The sequence below is a fragment of the Octopus bimaculoides genome, chromosome 1, assembly GCF_046866305.1.
Source record: "Octopus bimaculoides isolate indiv1 chromosome 1, ASM4686630v1, whole genome shotgun sequence".
Lineage (NCBI taxonomy): Eukaryota > Metazoa > Mollusca > Cephalopoda > Octopoda > Octopodidae > Octopus > Octopus bimaculoides.
In genome coordinates, this window is record NC_142928.1 from 201,031,821 (window position 1) to 201,052,887 (window position 21,067).

Genomic DNA, 21,067 nt, shown 5'->3' on the forward strand with positions numbered 1-21,067 from the left:
CAGTCAAATCGTCCAACCCATGCTAGCATGGAAAGCGGACGTTAAACGATGATGATGATGATTCTTTAAAGAGAAATTTGTAGAAATAAGTGTTTTATTTTCTTATGTCCAATAATGTTGAACCAAGGGTAACAGTGTTGCCTGACCCTAAAGTATTCATCCAGACCAAAGTTGTATTTACGAGAGGTCATTTATCTCTGGAAGCCTTCTTCAACTGAATAACCAAGTTTCTTTCCTTGAACAGGTTACCCTGTTAGAAATTACTTATCACATGACCATCAGCCTGAGTCATGTGATGTGGTAAGCATGTAAATTGTGTGAAGCAGACAACACTGCCATATGAGTGATATATATACTTGAAAAAACAAATTATAAGAAAGGTTTTAAACTGCACCATTTATATATCTTTGATTAAAATTTTAAAGACTACATGTTTATTATGGACTTCTGGTCACACGTGTGCAATGATATACAGCAACTGGCCTGAGCATTACCTGCACCATACCTATACCTGTGTGTCCCAAGGAATGTCTTTCCTTAAATTTTAAAGAAAAGCATATCATTTCTTAATGAGATTTTCTATAAATATGCTTCAGATAATATAAATTCCAATTCTATTGGAATTTGTTCTGTAAAAAATGTTTCAAAACAAACATCTGACATGTATCAGTATTTATGTCTGCTATCTCACCAATTTTTATTTTCATATTAAATTCCATTTTTATCGTAATATACACACTCCTAAAGGTATTTGTGGAAATTTTCAATCAAAAATAACCATCTTCCCAAAAGTTATGAGGAAACAAATTTGACTTGTGTGAATTTTCTGAAACTCCTCTCTCCACTCCCTCAAAAACATTTTTTTCACAGCAAATTCCCAACTTATTGGAATCTACACCATCTGAAGCACGTTTTAATAAATGTTTTAAGCAAAAAAGTTTTATAGGAGGGTGAAGATCACATTTCACTAACGAGTTTCACTGTTTTCAGATTTTGAAAGTTTCAAGTATGTTCTTCAATGTATTTTTAGTCCATGTGGTGCAAGAAATAAATGGAAATACTGTTATATAGCCTTGTCGCCATATAAAAGATGGGGAAGATGTGACTACAAGTTAGCATGTATTCTTTTGCTAAATCATATTTTCAGAAAGGAATATCATTACTATTTATGTGGAATAAAATGGTTCTTTTAAGAGCGAGAAGAATGTTTAATTGTTTATTTTCAGAAACCACATCATCAAACACATCCCTTCTTGGTCCACAACAGGAATCATCCTCTATGACACCCAGAACTAATGAGACATCCAGAGAAAATGCTGGCATCAAAATAAACCTAATGATTGATTCAATTACTAATGCATCTGTGAGTAAATAGATTCATGTAGCTTATCTATATTTGCTTGTTATTTCATTTCCAAATAAGGAATCGTTAAAGTTAATTAAATCATTTTCTCAGTCAAACTCAAACATTCTATTTCCTTCACATCTGATATCTTGAGTATATCCTTTGTTAACTTTAACAACCTCCAACTTACTACAACCATTCTGTAGAGCCTTTCTTAACAACAATATCCTATCTTCTCTCCATGGAATGTTCCTTGGTTGTTTACCATAAATTACTTTTGTAGGTTGATGTCATCATTAACACCACCAATAAAAACCTCCAGCTTAACAATGGTTCTATCTCCAAATTTATTCTCAAAGCTGCTGGCTCAGAGATGCAAGTTGAATGTAACCAGAAATATCCTCAAGGTATTTCTACATCTGAAATAGCCATCACTGAAGGCTATAAACTCAACTGTAAGAAAGTATTTCATCTGACATTACCTTCCTGGGATGAAGATTCCTCTGATTTAGTAAGTATCAATCATATGATATTGATTTATTGAAACGGTTAATAATTGAAGAGAATCTTATGCATGTTGTGTGAGAATCCTAAAGCAAATGATAGCATCCTGTTTAATATTTGTTATTCCAAGTTTTCATTGGTAGGAAGCAGAAGATATCGATGAACAGAAAATCTTTTATATATAAATAGAATGAAAAAAGCCTCAAGGCCTAACAACAGTTCTATGACTGGTAAAGAAGACTATATTAAAACATATTTCTGTGTTTTACTGTCTGTATTAGTGTGTTTTCTCTCTCATGGCACTAGCACTAGAGAGGTTGCCATGTCCTCCCCAACACTAAAGACTCCTCTTGGGTCTGTATTGTCTCTCTTCATTCACCAACCATTTTACACGGAGGATTGAGTCTGTTTTATTGTAGCAGCATCATGAGTGAGGTTGCCTTGTCCCTTGCAGGACTAAAGAGTGATAAGAATGACAGTTGTGAGAGGAGAATATATTTATTACAACTTAATGTTTTCTTCCTGTAACAAAAAAATAATTCAATAAAATGTTCATTATCAATTCCTATATGATTATTTTTTTTAGATTCTGGCAAACTTGACTCGAATAATAACCAATTGTCTAAAAATTGCTGAGAGAATGAGAGCAAAAAGGCTCGCATTTCCTATATTAGGAGCTGGAAAATTGAGGTACCCCATTGAAAAACTACCTGGAATTATGTATGAAGCAGTGAAAAACTACTCAAATGTAAATTCAAGCCAGATCAAAGTTGTAAACTTTGTTGTTTATCCTCAAGACACAGAAATAGTAAAGGTTGGTTGATGTATTTGTTGTTTGTTGTTTTATGTAGCAGAGGGAGGGGAGAGAAGGTGCAGAAAGGAGGTGGGGGAGGAACGGTATTCAGGATGGGGAGGCGGTAGTATGTGCCTATTCTGCTCTCAGGTGATAGAGGAAATGGTGGGTGTTTGGGGATGCGTATGGAGTGGGGGAGAAGGTTGGCATGGCAGAGCCCCTCATGGACAGACGTTACCATTATTAGGATATCAATTCTGTTGTGGTGGGCATGTCTTCTTGAGTACAGCAATGTACCATATATCTCATCGCTTTGTTTTCTCCTTCATAGGGCTCACTGCTTTGAGATTGGCCTTTAATTCTTCGTCCCATGTCTTCCTGGGGTCTCCCTCTTCTACAGATTCCAACAACATCAAATTCCAACTTGATATTTTTCAAATTAACCCAAAACATATTCTGCAATTAATGAAGGAAATGACTAATAGCTAAAAAGTTTTTTTTTTTAGAAATAATTAATAGCCAGAAGGTTTTTTTTAGAAATAATTAATAGCCAGAAGGTTTTTTTTTTTAGAAATAATTAATTGCCAGAAGGTTTTTTTTTTTTAGAAATAATTAATAGCCAGAAGGTTTTTTTTTTTTAGAAATAATAATAGCCAGAAGGTTTTTTTTTTAGAAATAATTAATTGCCAGAAGGTTTTTTTTTTAGAAATAATTAATTGCCAGAAGGTTTTTTTTTTTTAGAAATAATTAATAGCCAGAAGGTTTTTTTTTTTAGAAATAATTAATAGCCAGAAGGTTTTTTTTTTTTAGAAATAGTTAATAGCCAGAAGGTTTTTTTTTTTTTAGAAATAATTAATTGCCAGAAGGTTTTTTTTTTTTTTAGAAATAATTAATAGCCAGAAGGTTTTTTTTTTTAGAAATAATTAATAGCCAGAATGTTTTTTTAGAAATAATTAATAGCCAGAAGGTTTTTTTTAGAAATAATTAATAGCCAGAAGGTTTTTTTTAGAAATAATTAATAGCCAGAAGGTTTTTTTTGGAAATAATTAATAGCCAGAAGGTTTTTTTTTTTAGAAATAATTAATAGCCAGAAGGTTTTTTTTTTAGAAATAATTAATTGCCAGAAGGTTTTTTTTTTAGAAATAATTAATAGCCAGATTTTTTTTAGAAATAATTAATAGCCAGAAGGTTTTTTTTTTAGAAATAATTAATTGCCAGAAGGTTTTTTTTTTAGAAATAATTAATAGCCAGAAGGTTTTTTTTAGAAATAATTAATAGCCAGAAGGTTTTTTTTTTTTAGAAATAATTAATAGCCAGAAGGTTTTTTTTTTTTTTAGAAATAATTAATAGCCAGAAGGTTTTTTTTTTTTTAGAAATAATTAATTGCCAGAAGGTTTTTTTTTTTTAGAAATAATTAATAGCCAGAAGGTTTTTTTTAGAAATAATTAATAGCCAGAAGGTTTTTTTTAGAAATAATTAATAGCCAGAAGGTTTTTTTTGGAAATAATTAATAGCCAGAAGGTTTTTTTTTTTAGAAATAATTAATAGCCAGAAGGTTTTTTTTTTAGAAATAATTAATTGCCAGAAGGTTTTTTTTTTAGAAATAATTAATAGCCAGATTTTTTTTAGAAATAATTAATAGCCAGAAGGTTTTTTTTTTAGAAATAATTAATTGCCAGAAGGTTTTTTTTTTAGAAATAATTAATAGCCAGAAGGTTTTTTTTAGAAATAATTAATAGCCAGAAGGTTTTTTTTTTTTAGAAATAATTAATAGCCAGAAGGTTTTTTTTTTTTTTAGAAATAATTAATAGCCAGAAGGTTTTTTTTTTTTTAGAAATAATTAATTGCCAGAAGGTTTTTTTTTTTTAGAAATAATTAATAGCCAGAAGGTTTTTTTTTTTAGAAATAATTAATAGCCAGAAGGTTTTTTTTTTTTTTTTTAGAAATAGTTAATAGCCAGAAGGTTTTTTTTTTAGAAATAATTAATTGCCAGAAGGTTTTTTTTTTTTTAGAAATAATTAATAGCCAGAAGGTTTTTTTTTTTAGAAATAATTAATTGCCAGAAGGATTTTTTTTTTAGAAATAATTAATAGCCAGAAGGTTTTTTTTTTTAGAAATAATTAATTGCCAGAAGGTTTTTTTTTTAGAAATAATTAATAGCCAGATTTTTTTTAGAAATAATTAATAGCCAGAAGGTTTTTTTTTTAGAAATAATTAATTGCCAGAAGGTTTTTTTTTTAGAAATAATTAATAGCCAGAAGGTTTTTTTTAGAAATAATTAATAGCCAGAAGGTTTTTTTTTTTTTAGAAATAATTAATTGCCAGAAGGTTTTTTTTTTTAGAAATAATTAATTGCCAGAAGGTTTTTTTTTTTTTAGAAATAATTAATAGCCAGAAGGTTTTTTTTTTTTTAGAAATAATTAATTGCCAGAAGGTTTTTTTTTTTTAGAAATAATTAATAGCCAGAAGGTTTTTTTTTTTTAGAAATAATTAATAGCCAGAAGGTTTTTTTTTTTAGAAATAATTAATAGCCAGAAGGTTTTTTTTTTAGAAATAATTAATAGCCAGAAGGTTTTTTACAAATAATTAATTGCCAGAAAGCTTATTAAAGATAATTAATTGCCAGAAAGTTTATTAAAGATAATTAATTGTTAGAAGGCTTATTAAAAATAGCACCAAGTTTTGTCAGTGAACAGTTTTAAAGTGAAGAAAATATTTTGACACAAATGAAATGTTGAAGTGAAACTGATAGTTTTTGTGTGTTCTTGAATGGTCTACAAGCATCTTCCTTGCTGCAATTGTTTTGTTTCATCTCATGGTCTCAGATCAAGTCACTTGCTATGCAAGTACATTTCTGTAATAGTTAGAAAGTTTATTAAAAATAATTAATAACCAGAAGGCTTGTTAATGAATAGCCTGAAGGTCTATTAAAAATAGTAACGATAGAAGCAGTATTAATACCAAAATATAATCTTGACGCCTTTCCACTGTACCAAAAAGATGGAGGAAATTTCTGCCCACTGTAAAACTGTTTGTGAACGTTTTTCCTCTTTGAATCTTTTCTCTTTTCTTTGTTATGAAAGACCAAGGTGTGAATTGTCACGTTTCCTCTCAATCTTCCTTACAATGTAAAAATAATTACCTTCTACTCCTGTTTGTTCCTGAAATAGTTTTGGACAAACAGGATGTAACAAGAAAACCCCTAAATTCAACATTCTTGATAGACATTTTGACTGCAAACACAAGGTCCAACAGTTCTAATCATGATGGTAACTGGAGAGAAAAGACAGTGGAACTTCAGCTACATGAAGACACCATTACCACATGTTTACCTTCATTAACACCACTTCAGTGGCCATGTAAAGTGTGGGAGGTTTTTCTGCCTTATTCACTGTATTACCATTATTGACACAGGTCTCATGTCTCCCAAAAGACAGAAAGGCCATGGATGCAATATCTAAGTGACAAAGTAAATTTCCTCGTTTCCTTATTACTAATTAGAAATAAATCATTAGACATTCCAAATATTTTGTTTTTGTTAAATTCAATCTCTTCTCATTGTTTTTTGTTTTAACAGAAATTTGATGAATATCTCCTAAAGAGACAGAAAAATAAAGGATTTCTTTCAAAAGGTAAACAATTTGTTTTTTCATATTGAATATTATGGTTTGCCTTGTCATGTCTTTCTCTGTTAAACATTACTGATTATTATTATTATTATTAACATGGCAAGCTGGTATATCGTCTGCTGCTACATTCTGAGTTCAAATTCAGCTGAGGTCGACTTTGCCTTTCATTTTTTCAGGGTCGATAAATTAAGTACTAGGTGAACACTGGGGTTGAGGTAATCAACTCACCCCTCCCACAAAATTGCTGCAAAATTTGAAACTACTACTACTATTATTATTATTACTATTATTATTGTTCAGTAGTTTTATTTTTATAACGTGCTTTCACTTCACTACCGAGCGCAGCTCTGTGCGCCTTGGGTATGTGCTGTGGTTTGCTGTGGTGCTCTTATGTTTACTGTATTGAAAGTGTTTTGCATAGAATATGTGCAGTACCCAGTAGTGCAATTTTCTGTATGTTATATATATTTGTAAGTCCTGGTGTTTTTGTTATGTATTTGTCTGAATATTTTTTTATTATACCTAAGGCATCTACTTTGATAGGAATTGTTTCTGTTTTTAGACTCCACATTCGAGTTATCTCTATTTCCAGGTCTTTGTATTTTGAAAGTTTTTCCATTTCTTTTAGGGAAACGTTGTCATCTGCTGGTATTGATACATCAATTAGAAAGCATTTTTTTTCTTCATGATCTTTGACAACTATATCTGGTCTATTTGCCTTAATTTCTCTATCTGTGTGTATTGGCATATCCCAGAGTATGGTTGCTTTCTCGTTTTCTGTGACCTTTTCTGGCGTGTGTTTATACCATCTTTTTTCTGTTGTTATTCCATAGTGTTGGCATAGCTTCCAGTGTATATAGGTCCCAGCTCAGTCGTGTCTGTGAATGTCTTCCTTCTTAGCCAGGACTGGGCAGCCAGAGATAATATGAGTTATTGTTTCTTGTCCATCTCCACATATTCTACAGTTACTTGTTATATTTCTTTTCATTATGTGTTTTTGGTAATTTCTGGTGGGGAGGCTCTGGTCTTGTGCAGCAATTAAAAATCCTTCAGTCTCTGCTTTGAGTCCTGAGCTTCTCAGCCATTGCTGGGATTTTTCTCTGTCTATTTCTTTCGCATTTAGTTTAGCCCAGTATTTACCATGTAGGGGCTTTTCTTGCCATCATTTTATCATGGTCCGTTGCTGTTTAGTTTGGATTTCATTTGTTTTATGGCTTTTGTTGTTTCTTCTTCTTCTTCTTCTTCGTATTTGTTAGGTAGATTGATTTCTTGTTTGTATTTGTCAGCTTCCTTAAATACTGAAAACAGTTTTTTGTTTTGCTCGTGTTTTGTGGCTATTTGTATTAGCTTCCCTTGCTTCTGGAGTAGGTATTTTTGCAGTCCTATGGTGGTTATTTTATAATAGTTTTCTAGCTGTATAAGACCCCTGCCACCTTCTGTGTGTTGTATATATAGCCTTTCTATGTCAGATTTTGGGTGGTGCATCCTATATCCTGTCATTATTTTTCTTGTTTTCCTGTCTATTTTACATAGTTCGTTTAGTGTCCAGTTAAGGATGTTGTAGCTGTAGCTTATAACTGGGACAGCTAAAGTGTTGATACCCATTATCTTGTTTTTAGCATTGACCTCTGTTTTTAGTATTGATCTAACTCGTCTATAGTACTCTTTCTTTATTTTTTCTTTCATTTGTGTATGTTATATCCTATCTAGTTCATTGACTCCTAAATACTTATATGGTTGGCTTTCGTCTAGTTCTCTTATTTCATTGGCTTTATCTAGTGTTATATTGCTACTTTTAACTAATTTTCCTCTTTTCAGGGTTGCTTTGGCACATTTTTCTAATCCGAATTTCATATCTATTTCCTTGGTAAAGCCGTGTACTGTCTGTAGTAGTGTTTCTAGCTCTTTGTCGTTTTTTGCATATAATTTTAGGTCATCCATATATAGAAGGTGGCTGACTGTTTTTCCGTAGCATTTGTAACCGCATCCAGTTCTATTTAGCAATTGTGTTAAAGGTGTGAGTGCCAGGCAGAACAGGAGTGGAGAGAGCGTGTCTCCCTGGAATATTCCTCTTCTAATGGGGATGGATTTTGTTTTCACAAGTCCCTCTTTTGTTTGGAGCTGTAGCACTGTCTGCCATTTGTTCATTGAGTGCTCTATGTATTTTATGATAATTGGTGCCTCCTTGTTTATGGCTAGTGTTTCCAGAATCCACGTGTGGGGAACACTGTCGAAAGCCTTTTGGTAGTCCAACCAGGCCATACTGAGGCCTTTCTTCTTTCTGCGGCTGTCTTCGGTTATGGCTTTATTGATCAATAATTGATCTTTACAGCCGTATGAGCCCTTGCAGCATCCCTTCTGCTCTTCTGGAAACATGTTGTTATTTTCCAGGTGTTTACTCAATCTCTGCGATATTATTGCAGTAAAGGCTTTGTAGATCGTAGGGAGACAGGTTATAGGTCTATAGTTTTGTGGTTTCTCCGTTTCCGTGGATTTGGGGATTAAGATGGTTTTCCCTTTTGTGAGCCATTCAGGCATTGTCTCTGGATCTGCTAGTATGTTGTTAAAGTTTTCTGCCAGCTTTTTATGCATTCCTGGCAGGTGTTTTAACCAGAAATTGGGGATCTTGTCATGTCCAGGTGCCTTCCAGTTGCTTAGTCTTTGCAGTGTCTGGGTTACCTCTTCAGTTGTTATAGGGGCCCGGAGTTGCTCAGGTGCTAAGTTCGTTGTTTTAATGGTCCTTTTCTGGGGTTGTTGCTTCACCGACCATATTTGTTTCCAGAATTTCTCTAGTTCTTCTGCTGTTGGTGCTGAAGTAATGTCTATTTTATTTTTACCCAGTTCTTGGTAGAGTTTTTTGGGGTTGGATTTGAACTGTTTATTTTGTTCAAAGAAACGTTGGCGTTTCTCATACCGGCGGATCCTCTGTGCTTTGGCAAGGATGTCTTGCTTTAGTTTTTCTTTTGCCTCAGGTAAGTCTTTTTCTGTAATGCTGTATTTGTACAGTATTTTTGTTTTCTTCTTGTTACTTAGTAGTGTTGATTGTTTACTAATTTCGTTGAGAATCGATAAATCTTTTCTCTTTTTTTAAATTTTGTTCTGGATGTTATTTATCCACAAGGTCTGTTTGGGTGGTAGAACTCCTGTTCGGATGGGTTTGAGTGAGTATCCTGCTTCTTTTGTGGCTGCAGTGGCTGCCGCATATATTATGTCATTTAACTCAGTGATATTGCCTGTTGTTTCTGTGGTTGTTAGTTCCGTGACGGCCAGGTTTATGCTATTTATTATTGATGTTGTTTTATTGTCTATTTTGATTTTTGGGAGATATTATTATTATTATTATTATTATTATTATTATTATCATTATCATTATCATCATCATCATCATCATCATCATCATCATCATCATCATCATTATCATTATTATTATTATAATTATTATTATTATTATTATTATTATTATTATTATTATTAAGGTGGTGAGCTGGCAGAATCGTCAGCATGCTGGATGAAATGCTTAGTGGTATTTCACCAATTGCTACATTCTGAGTTCAAATTCTGCCAGGGTCAACTTTGTCCTTCATCCTTTCAGGATCAATAAATTAAGTACCAGTTACGCACTGGGGTCAATGAAATCCTCTAATCCCCTCCCCACAAAATTTCAGGCTTTGTACCTTTAGTAGAAAGGGTAATTATTCTTATATTTTATAAAGACTGACATAACTCTTCATAAAGGACAAGGCGATGCATTGTATTCTTGAGCAAAACCCTTCATTTCACGTTGCTCCAGTCCACTCAGCTGACAAAACTGAATGATCCTGTGACAGACCAGTGGCCCATCCAGGTGGAGAACTTAAACACCATGGAAACTGGCCCTTTTTACCTGTTTCCTTTCCTAGTGATTTTTGGGCCACCTTGCTACACTCATTCACAATATATAAAGTTGCTTCATTTTCCACACATCATACAAACGGGCAATTCACTACTCGTATCTATTTGGGACTTGGTGTAATTAGTTCTCAGAGCTTGTTCCTGGAAGCTGCATATCAATCCTTCAATACATCCTTTCGCATCCCTTTCTCTTAGCCATCTCCAAGTGTTCCTCTTGTCTTTTCAATCCTTCCAGGCATCCTTTCGGATCCCTTTCTCTTAGCCATCTCCAAGTGTTCCTCTTGTCTTTTCAATCCTTCCATGCATCCTTTCGGATCCCTTTCTCTTAGCCATCTCCAAGTGTTCCTCTTGTCTTTTCAATCCTTCCATGCATCCTTTCGCATCCCTTTCTCTTAGCCATCTCCAAGTGTTGCTCTTATCTTTTCAATCCTTCCGTGCATCCTTTCGCATCCCTTTCTCTTAGCCATCTCCAAGTGTTCATCTTGTCTTTTCAATCCTTCCGTGCATCCTTTCGCATCCCTTTCTCTTAGCCATCTCCAAGTGTTCCTCTTGTCTTTTCAATCCGTCCAGGCATCCTTTCGGATCCCTTTCTCTTAGCCATCTCCAAGTGTTCATCTTGTCTTTTCAATCCTTCCAGGTATCCTTTCGGATCCCTTTCTCTTAGCCATCTCCAAGTGTTCCTCTTGTCTTTTCAATCCTTCCAGGCATCCTTTCGCATCCCTTTCTCTTAGCCATCTCCAAGTGTTCCTCTTGTCTTTTCAATCATTCCAGGCATCCTTTCACATCCCTTTCTCTTAGCCATCTCCAAGTGTTCATCTTGTCTTTTCAATCCTTCCAGGCATCCTTTCGAATCCCTTTCTCTTAGCCATCTCCAAGTGTTCCTGTTGTCTTTTGAATCCTTCCGTGCATCATTTCGCATCCCTTTCTCTTAGCCATCTCCAAGTGTTCCTCTTGTCTTTTCAATCCTTCTAGGCATCCTTTCGAATCCCTTTCTCTTTGCCATCTCCAAGTGTTCCTCTTGTCTTTTCAATCCTTCCATGCATCCTTTCGCATCCCTTTCTCTTAGCCATCTCCAAGTGTTCCTGTTGTCTTTTCAATCCTTCCATGCATCCTTTCGCATCCCTTTCTCTTAGCCATCTCCAAGTGTTCCTCTTGTCTTTTCAATCCTTCCATGCATCCTTTCGGATCCCTTTCTCTTAACCATCTCCAAGTGTTCATCTTGTCTTTTCAATCCTTCCATGCATCCTTTCGGATCCCTTTCTCTTAGCCATCTCCAAGTGTTCATCGTGTCTTTTCAATCCTTCCAGGCATCCTTTCGGATCCCTTTCTCTTAGCCATCTCCAAGCGTTCCTCTTGTCTTTTCAATCCTTCCATGCATCCTTTCGCATCCCTTTCTCTTAGCCATCTCCAAGTGTTCCTCTTGTCTTTTCAATCCTTCCAGGCATCCTTTCGCATCCCTTTCTCTTAGCCATCTCCAAGTGTTCCTCTTGTCTTTTCAATCCTTCCAGGCATCCTTTCACATCCCTTTCTCTTAGCCATCTCCAACTGTTGCTCTTGTCTTTTCAATTCTTCCAGGCATCCTTTCGGATCCCTTTCTCCTAGCCATCTCCAAGTGTTCCTCTTGTCTTTTCAATCCTTCCGTGCATCCTTTCGCATCCCTTTCTCTTAGCCATCTCCAAGTGTTCCTCTTGTCTTTTCAATCATTCCAGGTATCCTTTCGCATCCCTTTCTCTTAGCCATCTCCAAGTGTTCCTCTTGTCTTTTCAATCCTTCCGTGCATCCTTTCGGATCCCTTTCTCTTAGCCATCTCCAAGTGTTCATCTTGTCTTTTCAATCCTTCCAGGCATCCTTTCGGATCCCTTTCTCTTGGCCATCTCCAAGTGTTCCTCTTGTCTTTTCAATCCTTCCATGCATCCTTTCGCATCCCTTTCTCTTAGCCATCTCCAAGTGTTCCTCTTGTCTTTTCAATCCTTCCATGCATCCTTTCGGATCCCTTTCTCTTAGCCATCTCCAAGTGTTCCTCTTGTCTTTTCAATCCTTCCATGCATCCTTTCGCATCCCTTTCTCTTAGCCATCTCCAAGTGTTGCTCTTGTCTTTTCAATCCTTCCGTGCATCCTTTCGCATCCCTTTCTCTTAGCCATCTCCAAGTGTTCATCTTGTCTTTTCAATCCTTCCAGGCATCCTTTCGAATCCCTTTCTCTTAGCCATCTCCAAGTGTTCCTCTTGTCTTTTCAATCCTTCCATGCATCCTTTCGCATCCCTTTCTCTTAGCCATCTCCAAGTGTTCATCGTGTCTTTTCATTCCTTCCAGGCATCCTTTCGGATCCCTTTCTCTTAGCCATCTCCAAGCGTTCCTCTTGTCTTTTCAATCCTTCCATGCATCCTTTCGCATCCCTTTCTCTTAGCCATCTCCAAGTGTTCCTCTTGTCTTTTCAATCCTTCCAGGCATCCTTTCGGATCCCTTTCTCTTAGCCATCTCCAAGTGTTCCTCTTGTCTTTTCAATTCTTCCAGGCATCCTTTCGGATCCCTTTCTCTTAGCCATCTCCAAGTGTTCCTCTTGTCTTTTCAATCCTTCCGTGCATCCTTTCGCATCCCTTTCTCTTAGCCATCTACAAGTGTTCCTCTTGTCTTTTCAATCATTCCAGGAATCCTTTCGCATCCCTTTCTCTTAGCCATCTCCAAGTGTTCCTCTTGTCTTTTCAATCTTTCCGTGCATCCTTTCGCATCCCTTTCTCTTAGCCATCTCCAAGTGTTCATGTTGTCTTTTCAATCCTTCCGTGCATCCTTTTGGATCCCTTTCTCTTCGCCATCTCCATGTGTTCATGTTGTCTTTTCAATCCTTCCAGGCATCCTTTCGCATCCCTTTCTCTTAGCCATCTCCAAGTGTTCCTCTTGTCTTTTCAATCCTTCCGTGCATCCTTTCGCATCCCTTTCTCTTGGCCATCTCCAAGTGTTCCTCTTGTCTTTTCAATCCTTCCAGGCATCCTTTAGGATCCCTTTCTCTTAGCCATCTCCAAGTGTTCCTCTTGTCTTTTCAATCCTTCCATGCATCCTTTCGGATCCCTTTCTCTTAGCCATCTCCAAGTGTTCCTCTTGTCTTTTCAATCCTTCCATGCATCCTTTCGGATCCCTTTCTCTTAACCATCTCCAAGTGTTCATCTTGTCTTTTCAATCCTTCCGTGCATCCTTTCGAATCCCTTTCTCTTAGCCATCTCCAAGTGTTCATCGTGTCTTTTCAATCCTTCCAGGCATCCTTTCGGATCCCTTTCTCTTAGCCATCTCCAAGCGTTCCTCTTGTCTTTTCAAACCTTCCATGCATCCTTTCGCATCCCTTTCTCTTAGCCATCTCCAAGTGTTCCTCTTGTCTTTTCAATCCTTCCAGGCATCCTTTCGGATCCCTTTCTCTTAGCCATCTCCAAGTGTTCCTCTTGTCTTTTCAATCCTTCCAGGCATCCTTTCACATCCCTTTCTCTTAGCCATCTCCAACCGTTGCTCTTGTCTTTTCAATTCTTCCATGCATCCTTTCGGATCCCTTTCTCCTAGCCATCTCCAAGTGTTCCTCTTGTCTTTTCAATCCTTCCGTGCATCCTTTCGCATCCCTTTCTCTTAGCCATCTCCAAGTGTTCCTCTTGTCTTTTCAATCATTCCAGGTATCCTTTCGCATCCCTTTCTCTTAGCCATCTCCAAGTGTTCCTCTTGTCTTTTCAATCCTTCCGTGCATCCTTTCGGATCCCTTTCTCTTAGCCATCTCCAAGTGTTCATCTTGTCTTTTCAATCCTTCCAGGCATCCTTTCGGATCCCTTTCTCTTGGCCATCTCCAAGTGTTCCTCTTGTCTTTTCAATCCTTCCATGCATCCTTTCGCATCCCTTTCTCTTAGCCATCTCCAAGTGTTCCTCTTGTCTTTTCAATCCTTCCATGCATCCTTTCGGATCCCTTTCTCTTAGCCATCTCCAAGTATTCTTCTTGTCTTTTCAATCCTTCCATGCATCCTTTCGCATCACTTTCTCTTAGCCATCTCCAAGTGTTGCTCTTGTCTTTTCAATCCTTCCGTGCATCCTTTCGCATCCCTTTCTCTTAGCCATCTCCAAGTGTTCCTCTTGTCTTTTCAATCCTTCCATGCATCCTTTCGGATCCCTTTCTCTTAGCCATCTCCAAGTGTTCCTCTTGTCTTTTCAATCCTTCCAGGCATCCTTTCGGATCCCTTTCTCTTAGCCATCTCCAAGCGTTCCTCTTGTCTTTTCAAACCTTCCATGCATCCTTTCGCATCCCTTTCTCTTAGCCATCTCCAAGTGTTCCTCTTGTCTTTTCAATCCTTCCAGGCATCCTTTCGGATCCCTTTCTCTTAGCCATCTCCAAGTGTTCCTCTTGTCTTTTCAATCCTTCCAGGCATCCTTTCACATCCCTTTCTCTTAGCCATCTCCAACTGTTGCTCTTGTCTTTTCAATTCTTCCAGGCATCCTTTCGGATCCCTTTCTCCTAGCCATCTCCAAGTGTTCCTCTTGTCTTTTCAATCCTTCCGTGCATCCTTTCGCATCCCTTTCTCTTAGCCATCTCCAAGTGTTCCTCTTGTCTTTTCAATCATTCCAGGTATCCTTTCGCATCCCTTTCTCTTAGCCATCTCCAAGTGTTCCTCTTGTCTTTTCAATCCTTCCGTGCATCCTTTCGGATCCCTTTCTCTTAGCCATCTCCAAGTGTTCATCTTGTCTTTTCAATCCTTCCAGGCATCCTTTCGGATCCCTTTCTCTTGGCCATCTCCAAGTGTTCCTCTTGTCTTTTCAATCCTTCCATGCATCCTTTCGCATCCCTTTCTCTTAGCCATCTCCAAGTGTTCCTCTTGTCTTTTCAATCCTTCCATGCATCCTTTCGGATCCCTTTCTCTTAGCCATCTCCAAGTGTTCCTCTTGTCTTTTCAATCCTTCCATGCATCCTTTCGCATCCCTTTCTCTTAGCCATCTCCAAGTGTTGCTCTTGTCTTTTCAATCCTTCCAGGCATCCTTTCGGATCCCTTTCTCTTAGCCATCTACAAGTGTTCCTCTTGTCTTTTCAATCATTCCAGGAATCCTTTCGCATCCCTTTCTCTTAGCCATCTCCAAGTGTTCCTCTTGTCTTTTCAATCTTTCCGTGCATCCTTTCGCATCCCTTTCTCTTAGCCATCTCCAAGTGTTCATGTTGTCTTTTCAATCCTCCGTGCATCCTTTTGGATCCCTTTCTCTTCGCCATCTCCAAGTGTTCATGTTGTCTTTTCAATCCTTCCAGGCATTCTTTCGCATCCCTTTCTCTTAGCCATCTCCAAGTGTTCCTCTTGTCTTTTCAATCCTTCCGTGCATCCTTTCGCATCCCTTTCTCTTGGCCATCTCCAAGTGTTCCTCTTGTCTTTTCAATCCTTCCAGGCATCCTTTAGGATCCCTTTCTCTTAGCCATCTCCAAGTGTTCCTCTTGTCTTTTCAATCCTTCCATGCATCCTTTCGGATCCCTTTCTCTTAGCCATCTCCAAGTGTTCCTCTTGTCTTTTCAATCCTTCCATGCATCCTTTCGGATCCCTTTCTCTTAACCATCTCCAAGTGTTCATCTTGTCTTTTCAATCCTTCCGTGCATCCTTTCGAATCCCTTTCTCTTAGCCATCTCCAAGTGTTCATCGTGTCTTTTCAATCCTTCCAGGCATCCTTTCGGATCCCTTTCTCTTAGCCATCTCCAAGCGTTCCTCTTGTCTTTTCAAACCTTCCATGCATCCTTTCGCATCCCTTTCTCTTAGCCATCTCCAAGTGTTCCTCTTGTCTTTTCAATCCTTCCAGGCATCCTTTCGGATCCCTTTCTCTTAGCCATCTCCAAGTGTTCCTCTTGTCTTTTCAATCCTTCCAGGCATCCTTTCACATCCCTTTCTCTTAGCCATCTCCAAGTGTTCATCTTGTCTTTTCAATCCTTCCAGGCATCCTTTCGGATCCCTTTCTCTTGGCCATCTCCAAGTGTTCCTCTTGTCTTTTCAATCCTTCCATGCATCCTTTCGCATCCCTTTCTCTTAGCCATCTCCAAGTGTTCCTCTTGTCTTTTCAATCCTTCCATGCATCCTTTCGGATCCCTTTCTCTTAGCCATCTCCAAGTGTTCCTGTTGTCTTTTGAATCCTTCCGTGCATCCTTTCGCATCCCTTTCTCTTAGCCATCTCCAAGTGTTCATCGTGTCTTTTCAATCCTTCCAGGCATCCTTTCGGATCCCTTTCTCTTAGCCATCTCCAAGCGTTCCTCTTGTCTTTTCAATCCTTCCATGCATCCTTTCGCATCCCTTTCTCTTAGCCATCTCCAAGTGTTCCTCTTGTCTTTTCAATCCTTCCAGGCATCCTTTCACATCCCTTTCTCTTAGCCATCTCCAACTGTTGCTCTTGTCTTTTCAATTCTTCCAGGCATCCTTTCGGATCCCTTTCTCCTAGCCATCTCCAAGTGTTCCTCTTGTCTTTTCAATCCTTCCGTGCATCCTTTCGCATCCCTTTCTCTTAGCCATCTCCAAGTGTTCCTCTTGTCTTTTCAATCATTCCAGGTATCCTTTCGCATCCCTTTCTCTTAGCCATCTCCAAGTGTTCCTCTTGTCTTTTCAATCCTTCCGTGCATCCTTTCGGATCCCTTTCTCTTAGCCATCTCCAAGTGTTCATCTTGTCTTTTCAATCCTTCCAGGCATCCTTTCGGATCCCTTTCTCTTGGCCATCTCCAAGTGTTCCTCTTGTCTTTTCAATCCTTCCATGCATCCTTTCGCATCCCTTTCTCTTAGCCATCTCCAAGTGTTCCTCTTGTCTTTTCAATCCTTCCATGCATCCTTTCGGATCCCTTTCTCTTAGCCATCTCCAAGTGTTCCTCTTGTCTTTTCAATCCTTCCATGCATCCTTTCGCATCCCTTTCTCTTAGCCATCTCCAAGTGTTGCTCTTGTCTTTTCAATCCTTCCGTGCATCCTTTCGCATCCCTTTCTCTTAGCCATCTCCAAGTGTTCATCTTGTCTTTTCAATCCTTCCAGGCATCCTTTCGAATCCCTTTCTCTTAGCCATCTCCAAGTGTTCCTGTTGTCTTTTGAATCCTTCCGTGCATCCTTTCGCATCCCTTTCTCTTAGCCATCTCCAAGTGTTCATCGTGTCTTTTCAATCCTTCCAGGCATCCTTTCGGATCCCTTTCTCTTAGCCATCTCCAAGCGTTCCTCTTGTCTTTTCAATCCTTCCATGCATCCTTTCGCATCCCTTTCTCTTAGCCATCTCCAAGTGTTCCTCTTGTCTTTTCAATCCTTCCAGGCATCCTTTCGGATCCCTTTCTCTTAGCCATCTCCAAGTGTTCCTCTTGTCTTTTCAATTCTTCCAGGCATCCTTTCGCATCCCTTTCTCTTAGCCATCTCCAAGTGTTCCTCTTGTCTTTTCAATCCTTCCGTGCATCCTTTCGCATCCCTTTCTCTTAGCCATCTACAAGTGTTCCTCTTGTCTTTTCAATCATTCCAGGAATCCTTTCGCATCCCTTTCTCTTAGCCATCTCCAAGTGTTCCTCTTGTCTTTTCAATCTTTCCGTGCATCCTTTCGCATCCCTTTCTCTTAGCCATCTCCAAGTGTTCATGTTGTCTTTTCAATCCTCCGTGCATCCTTTTGGATCCCTTTCTCTTCGCCATCTCCAAGTGTTCATGTTGTCTTTTCAATCCTTCCAGGCATCCTTTCGCATCCCTTTCTCTTAGCCATCTCCAAGTGTTCCTCTTGTCTTTTCAATCCTTCCGTGCATCCTTTCGCATCCCTTTCTCTTGGCCATCTCCAAGTGTTGCTCTTGTCTTTTCAATCCTTCCAGGCATCCTTTAGGATCCCTTTCTCTTAGCCATCTCCAAGTGTTCCTCTTGTCTTTTCAATCCTTCCATGCATCCTTTCGGATCCCTTTCTCTTAGCCATCTCCAAGTGTTCCTCTTGTCTTTTCAATCCTTCCATGCATCCTTTCGGATCCCTTTCTCTTAACCATCTCCAAGTGTTCATCTTGTCTTTTCAATCCTTCCGTGCATCCTTTCGAATCCCTTTCTCTTAGCCATCTCCAAGTGTTCATCGTGTCTTTTCAATCCTTCCAGGCATCCTTTCGGATCCCTTTCTCTTAGCCATCTCCAAGCGTTCCTCTTGTCTTTTCAAACCTTCCGGGCATCCTTTCGGATCCCTTTCTCTTAGCCATCTCCAAGTGTTCCTCTTGTCTTTTCAATCCTTCCAGGCATCCTTTCACATCCCTTTCTCTTAGCCATCTCCAAGTGTTCATCTTGTCTTTTCAATCCTTCCAGGCATCCTTTCGGATCCCTTTCTCTTGGCCATCTCCAAGTGTTCCTCTTGTCTTTTCAATCCTTCCATGCATCCTTTCGCATCCCTTTCTCTTAGCCATCTCCAAGTGTTCCTCTTGTCTTTTCAATCCTTCCATGCATCCTTTCGGATCCCTTTCTCTTAGCCATCTCCAAGTGTTCCTGTTGTCTTTTGAATCCTTCCGTGCATCCTTTCGCATCCCTTTCTCTTAGCCATCTCCAAGTGTTCATCGTGTCTTTTCAATCCTTCCAGGCATCCTTTCGGATCCCTTTCTCTTAGCCATCTCTAAGCGTTCCTCTTGTCTTTTCAATCCTTCCATGCATCCTTTCGCATCCCTTTCTCTTAGCCATCTCCAAGTGTTCCTCTTGTCTTTTCAATCCTTCCAGGCATCCTTTCGGATCCCTTTCTCTTAGCCATCTCCAAGTGTTCCTCTTGTCTTTTCAATTCTTCCAGGCATCCTTTCGGATCCCTTTCTCTTAGCCATCTCCAAGTGTTCCTCTTGTCTTTTCAATCCTTCCGTGCATCCTTACGCATCCCTTTCTCTTAGCCATCTACAAGTGTTCCTCTTGTCTTTTCAATCATTCCAGGAATCCTTTCGCATCCCTTTCTCTTAGCCATCTCCAAGTGTTCCTCTTGTCTTTTCAATCTTTCCGTGCATCCTTTCGCATCCCTTTCTCTTAGCCATCTCCAAGTGTTCATGTTGTCTTTTCAATCCTTCCGTGCATCCTTTTGGATCCCTTTCTCTTCGCCATCTCCAAGTGTTCATGTTGTCTTTTCAATCCTTCCAGGCATCCTTTCGCATCCCTTTCTCTTAGCCATCTCCAAGTGTTCCTCTTGTCTTTTCAATCCTTCCGTGCATCCTTTCGCATCCCTTTCTCTTAGCCATCTCCAAGTGTTCCTCTTGTCTTTTCAATCCTTCCAGGCATCCTTTAGGATCCCTTTCTCTTGGCCATCTCCAAGTGTTCCTCTTGTCTTTTCAATCCTTCCATGCATCCTTTCGCATCCCTTTCTCTTAGCCATCTCCAAGTGTTCCTCTTGTCTTTTCAATCCTTCCATGCATCCTTTCGGATCCCTTTCTCTTAGCCATCTCCAAGTGTTCCTCTTGGCTTTTCAATCCTTCCATGCATCCTTTCGCATCCCTTTCTCTTAGCCATCTCCAAGTGTTGCTCTTGTCTTTTCAATCCTTCCGTGCATCCTTTCGCATCCCTTTCTCTTAGCCATCTCCAAGTGTTCATCTTGTCTTTTCAATCCTTCCAGGCATCCTTTCGAATCCCTTTCTCTTAGCCATCTCCAAGTGTTCCTGTTGTCTTTTGAATCCTTCCGTGCATCCTTTCGTATCCCTTTCTCTTAGCCATCTCCAAGTGTTCATCGTGTCTTTTCAATCCTTCCAGGCATCCTTTCGGATCCCTTTCTCTTAGCCATCTCCAAGCGTTCCTCTTGTCTTTTCAATCCTTCCATGCATCCTTTCGCATCCCTTTCTCTTAGCCATCTCCAAGTGTTCCTCTTGTCTTTTCAATCCTTCCAGGCATCCTTTCGGATCCCTTTCTCTTAGCCATCTCCAAGTGTTCCTCTTGTCTTTTCATTTCTTCCAGGCATCCTTTCGGATCCCTTTCTCTTAGCCATCTCCAAGTGTTCCTCTTGTCTTTTCAATCCTTCCGTGCATCCTTTCGCATCCCTTTCTCTTAGCCATCTCCAAGTGTTCCTCTTGTCTTTTCAATCTTTCCGTGCATCCTTTCGCATCCCTTTCTCTTAGCCATCTCCAAGTGTTCATGTTGTCTTTTCAATCCTTCCGTGCATCCTTTTGGATCCCTTTCTCTTCGCCATCTCCAAGTGTTCATGTTGTCTTTTCAATCCTTCCAGGCATCCTTTCGCATCCCTTTTTCTTAGCCATCTCCAAGTGTTCCTCTTGTCTTTTCAATCCTTCCGTGCATCCTTTCGCATCCCTTTCTCTTAGCCATCTCCAAGTGTTCCTCTTGTCTTTTCAATCCTTCCAGGCATCCTTTCGCATCCCTTTCTCTTAGCCATCTCCAAGTGTTCCTCTTGTCTTTTCAATCCTTCCATGCATCCTTTCGCATCCCTTTCTCTTAGCCATCTCCAAGTGTTGCTCTTGTCTTTTCAATCCTTCCGTGCATCCTTTCGCATCCCTTTCTCTTAGCCATCTCCAAGTGTTCATCTTGTCTTTTCAATCCTTCCAGGCATCCTTTCGAATCCCTTTCTCTTAGCCATCTCCAAGTGTTCCTGTTGTCTTTTGAATCCTTCCGTGCATCCTTTCGTATCCCTTTCTCTTAGCCATCTCCAAGTGTTCATCGTGTCTTTTCAATCCTTCCAGGCATCCTTTCGGATCCCTTTCTCTTAGCCATCTCCAAGTGTTCCTCTTGTCTTTTCAATCCTTCCAGGCATCCTTTCGCATCCCTTTCTCTTAGCCATCTCCAAGTGTTCCTCTTGTCTTTTCAATCCTTCCAGGCATCCTTTCGGATCCCTTTCTCTTAGCCATCTCCAAGTGTTCCTCTTGTCTTTTCATTTCTTCCAGGCATCCTTTCGGATCCCTTTCTCTTAGCCATCTCCAAGTGTTCCTCTTGTCTTTTCAATCCTTCCGTGCATCCTTTCGCATCCCTT

General features: G+C 39.0%; 1 protein-coding gene across 3 annotated transcripts in view; it reads left to right on the plus strand.

The window, feature by feature from the left end:
• Nucleotides 1–21,067, plus strand: part of LOC106867104 (protein mono-ADP-ribosyltransferase PARP14) — a 111,652-nt gene that overhangs the window by 35,847 nt on the left and 54,738 nt on the right. For all 3 annotated transcript variants that reach the window (XM_089337588.1, XM_089337636.1, XM_089337683.1), the window contains 4 exons: nt 1,227–1,363; nt 1,629–1,856; nt 2,436–2,663; nt 6,220–6,274. In XM_089337588.1, the coding sequence (XP_089193714.1) occupies nt 1,227–1,363; nt 1,629–1,856; nt 2,436–2,663; nt 6,220–6,274 (648 nt within the window). The remainder of the gene's footprint in view (nt 1–1,226; nt 1,364–1,628; nt 1,857–2,435; nt 2,664–6,219; nt 6,275–21,067) is intronic.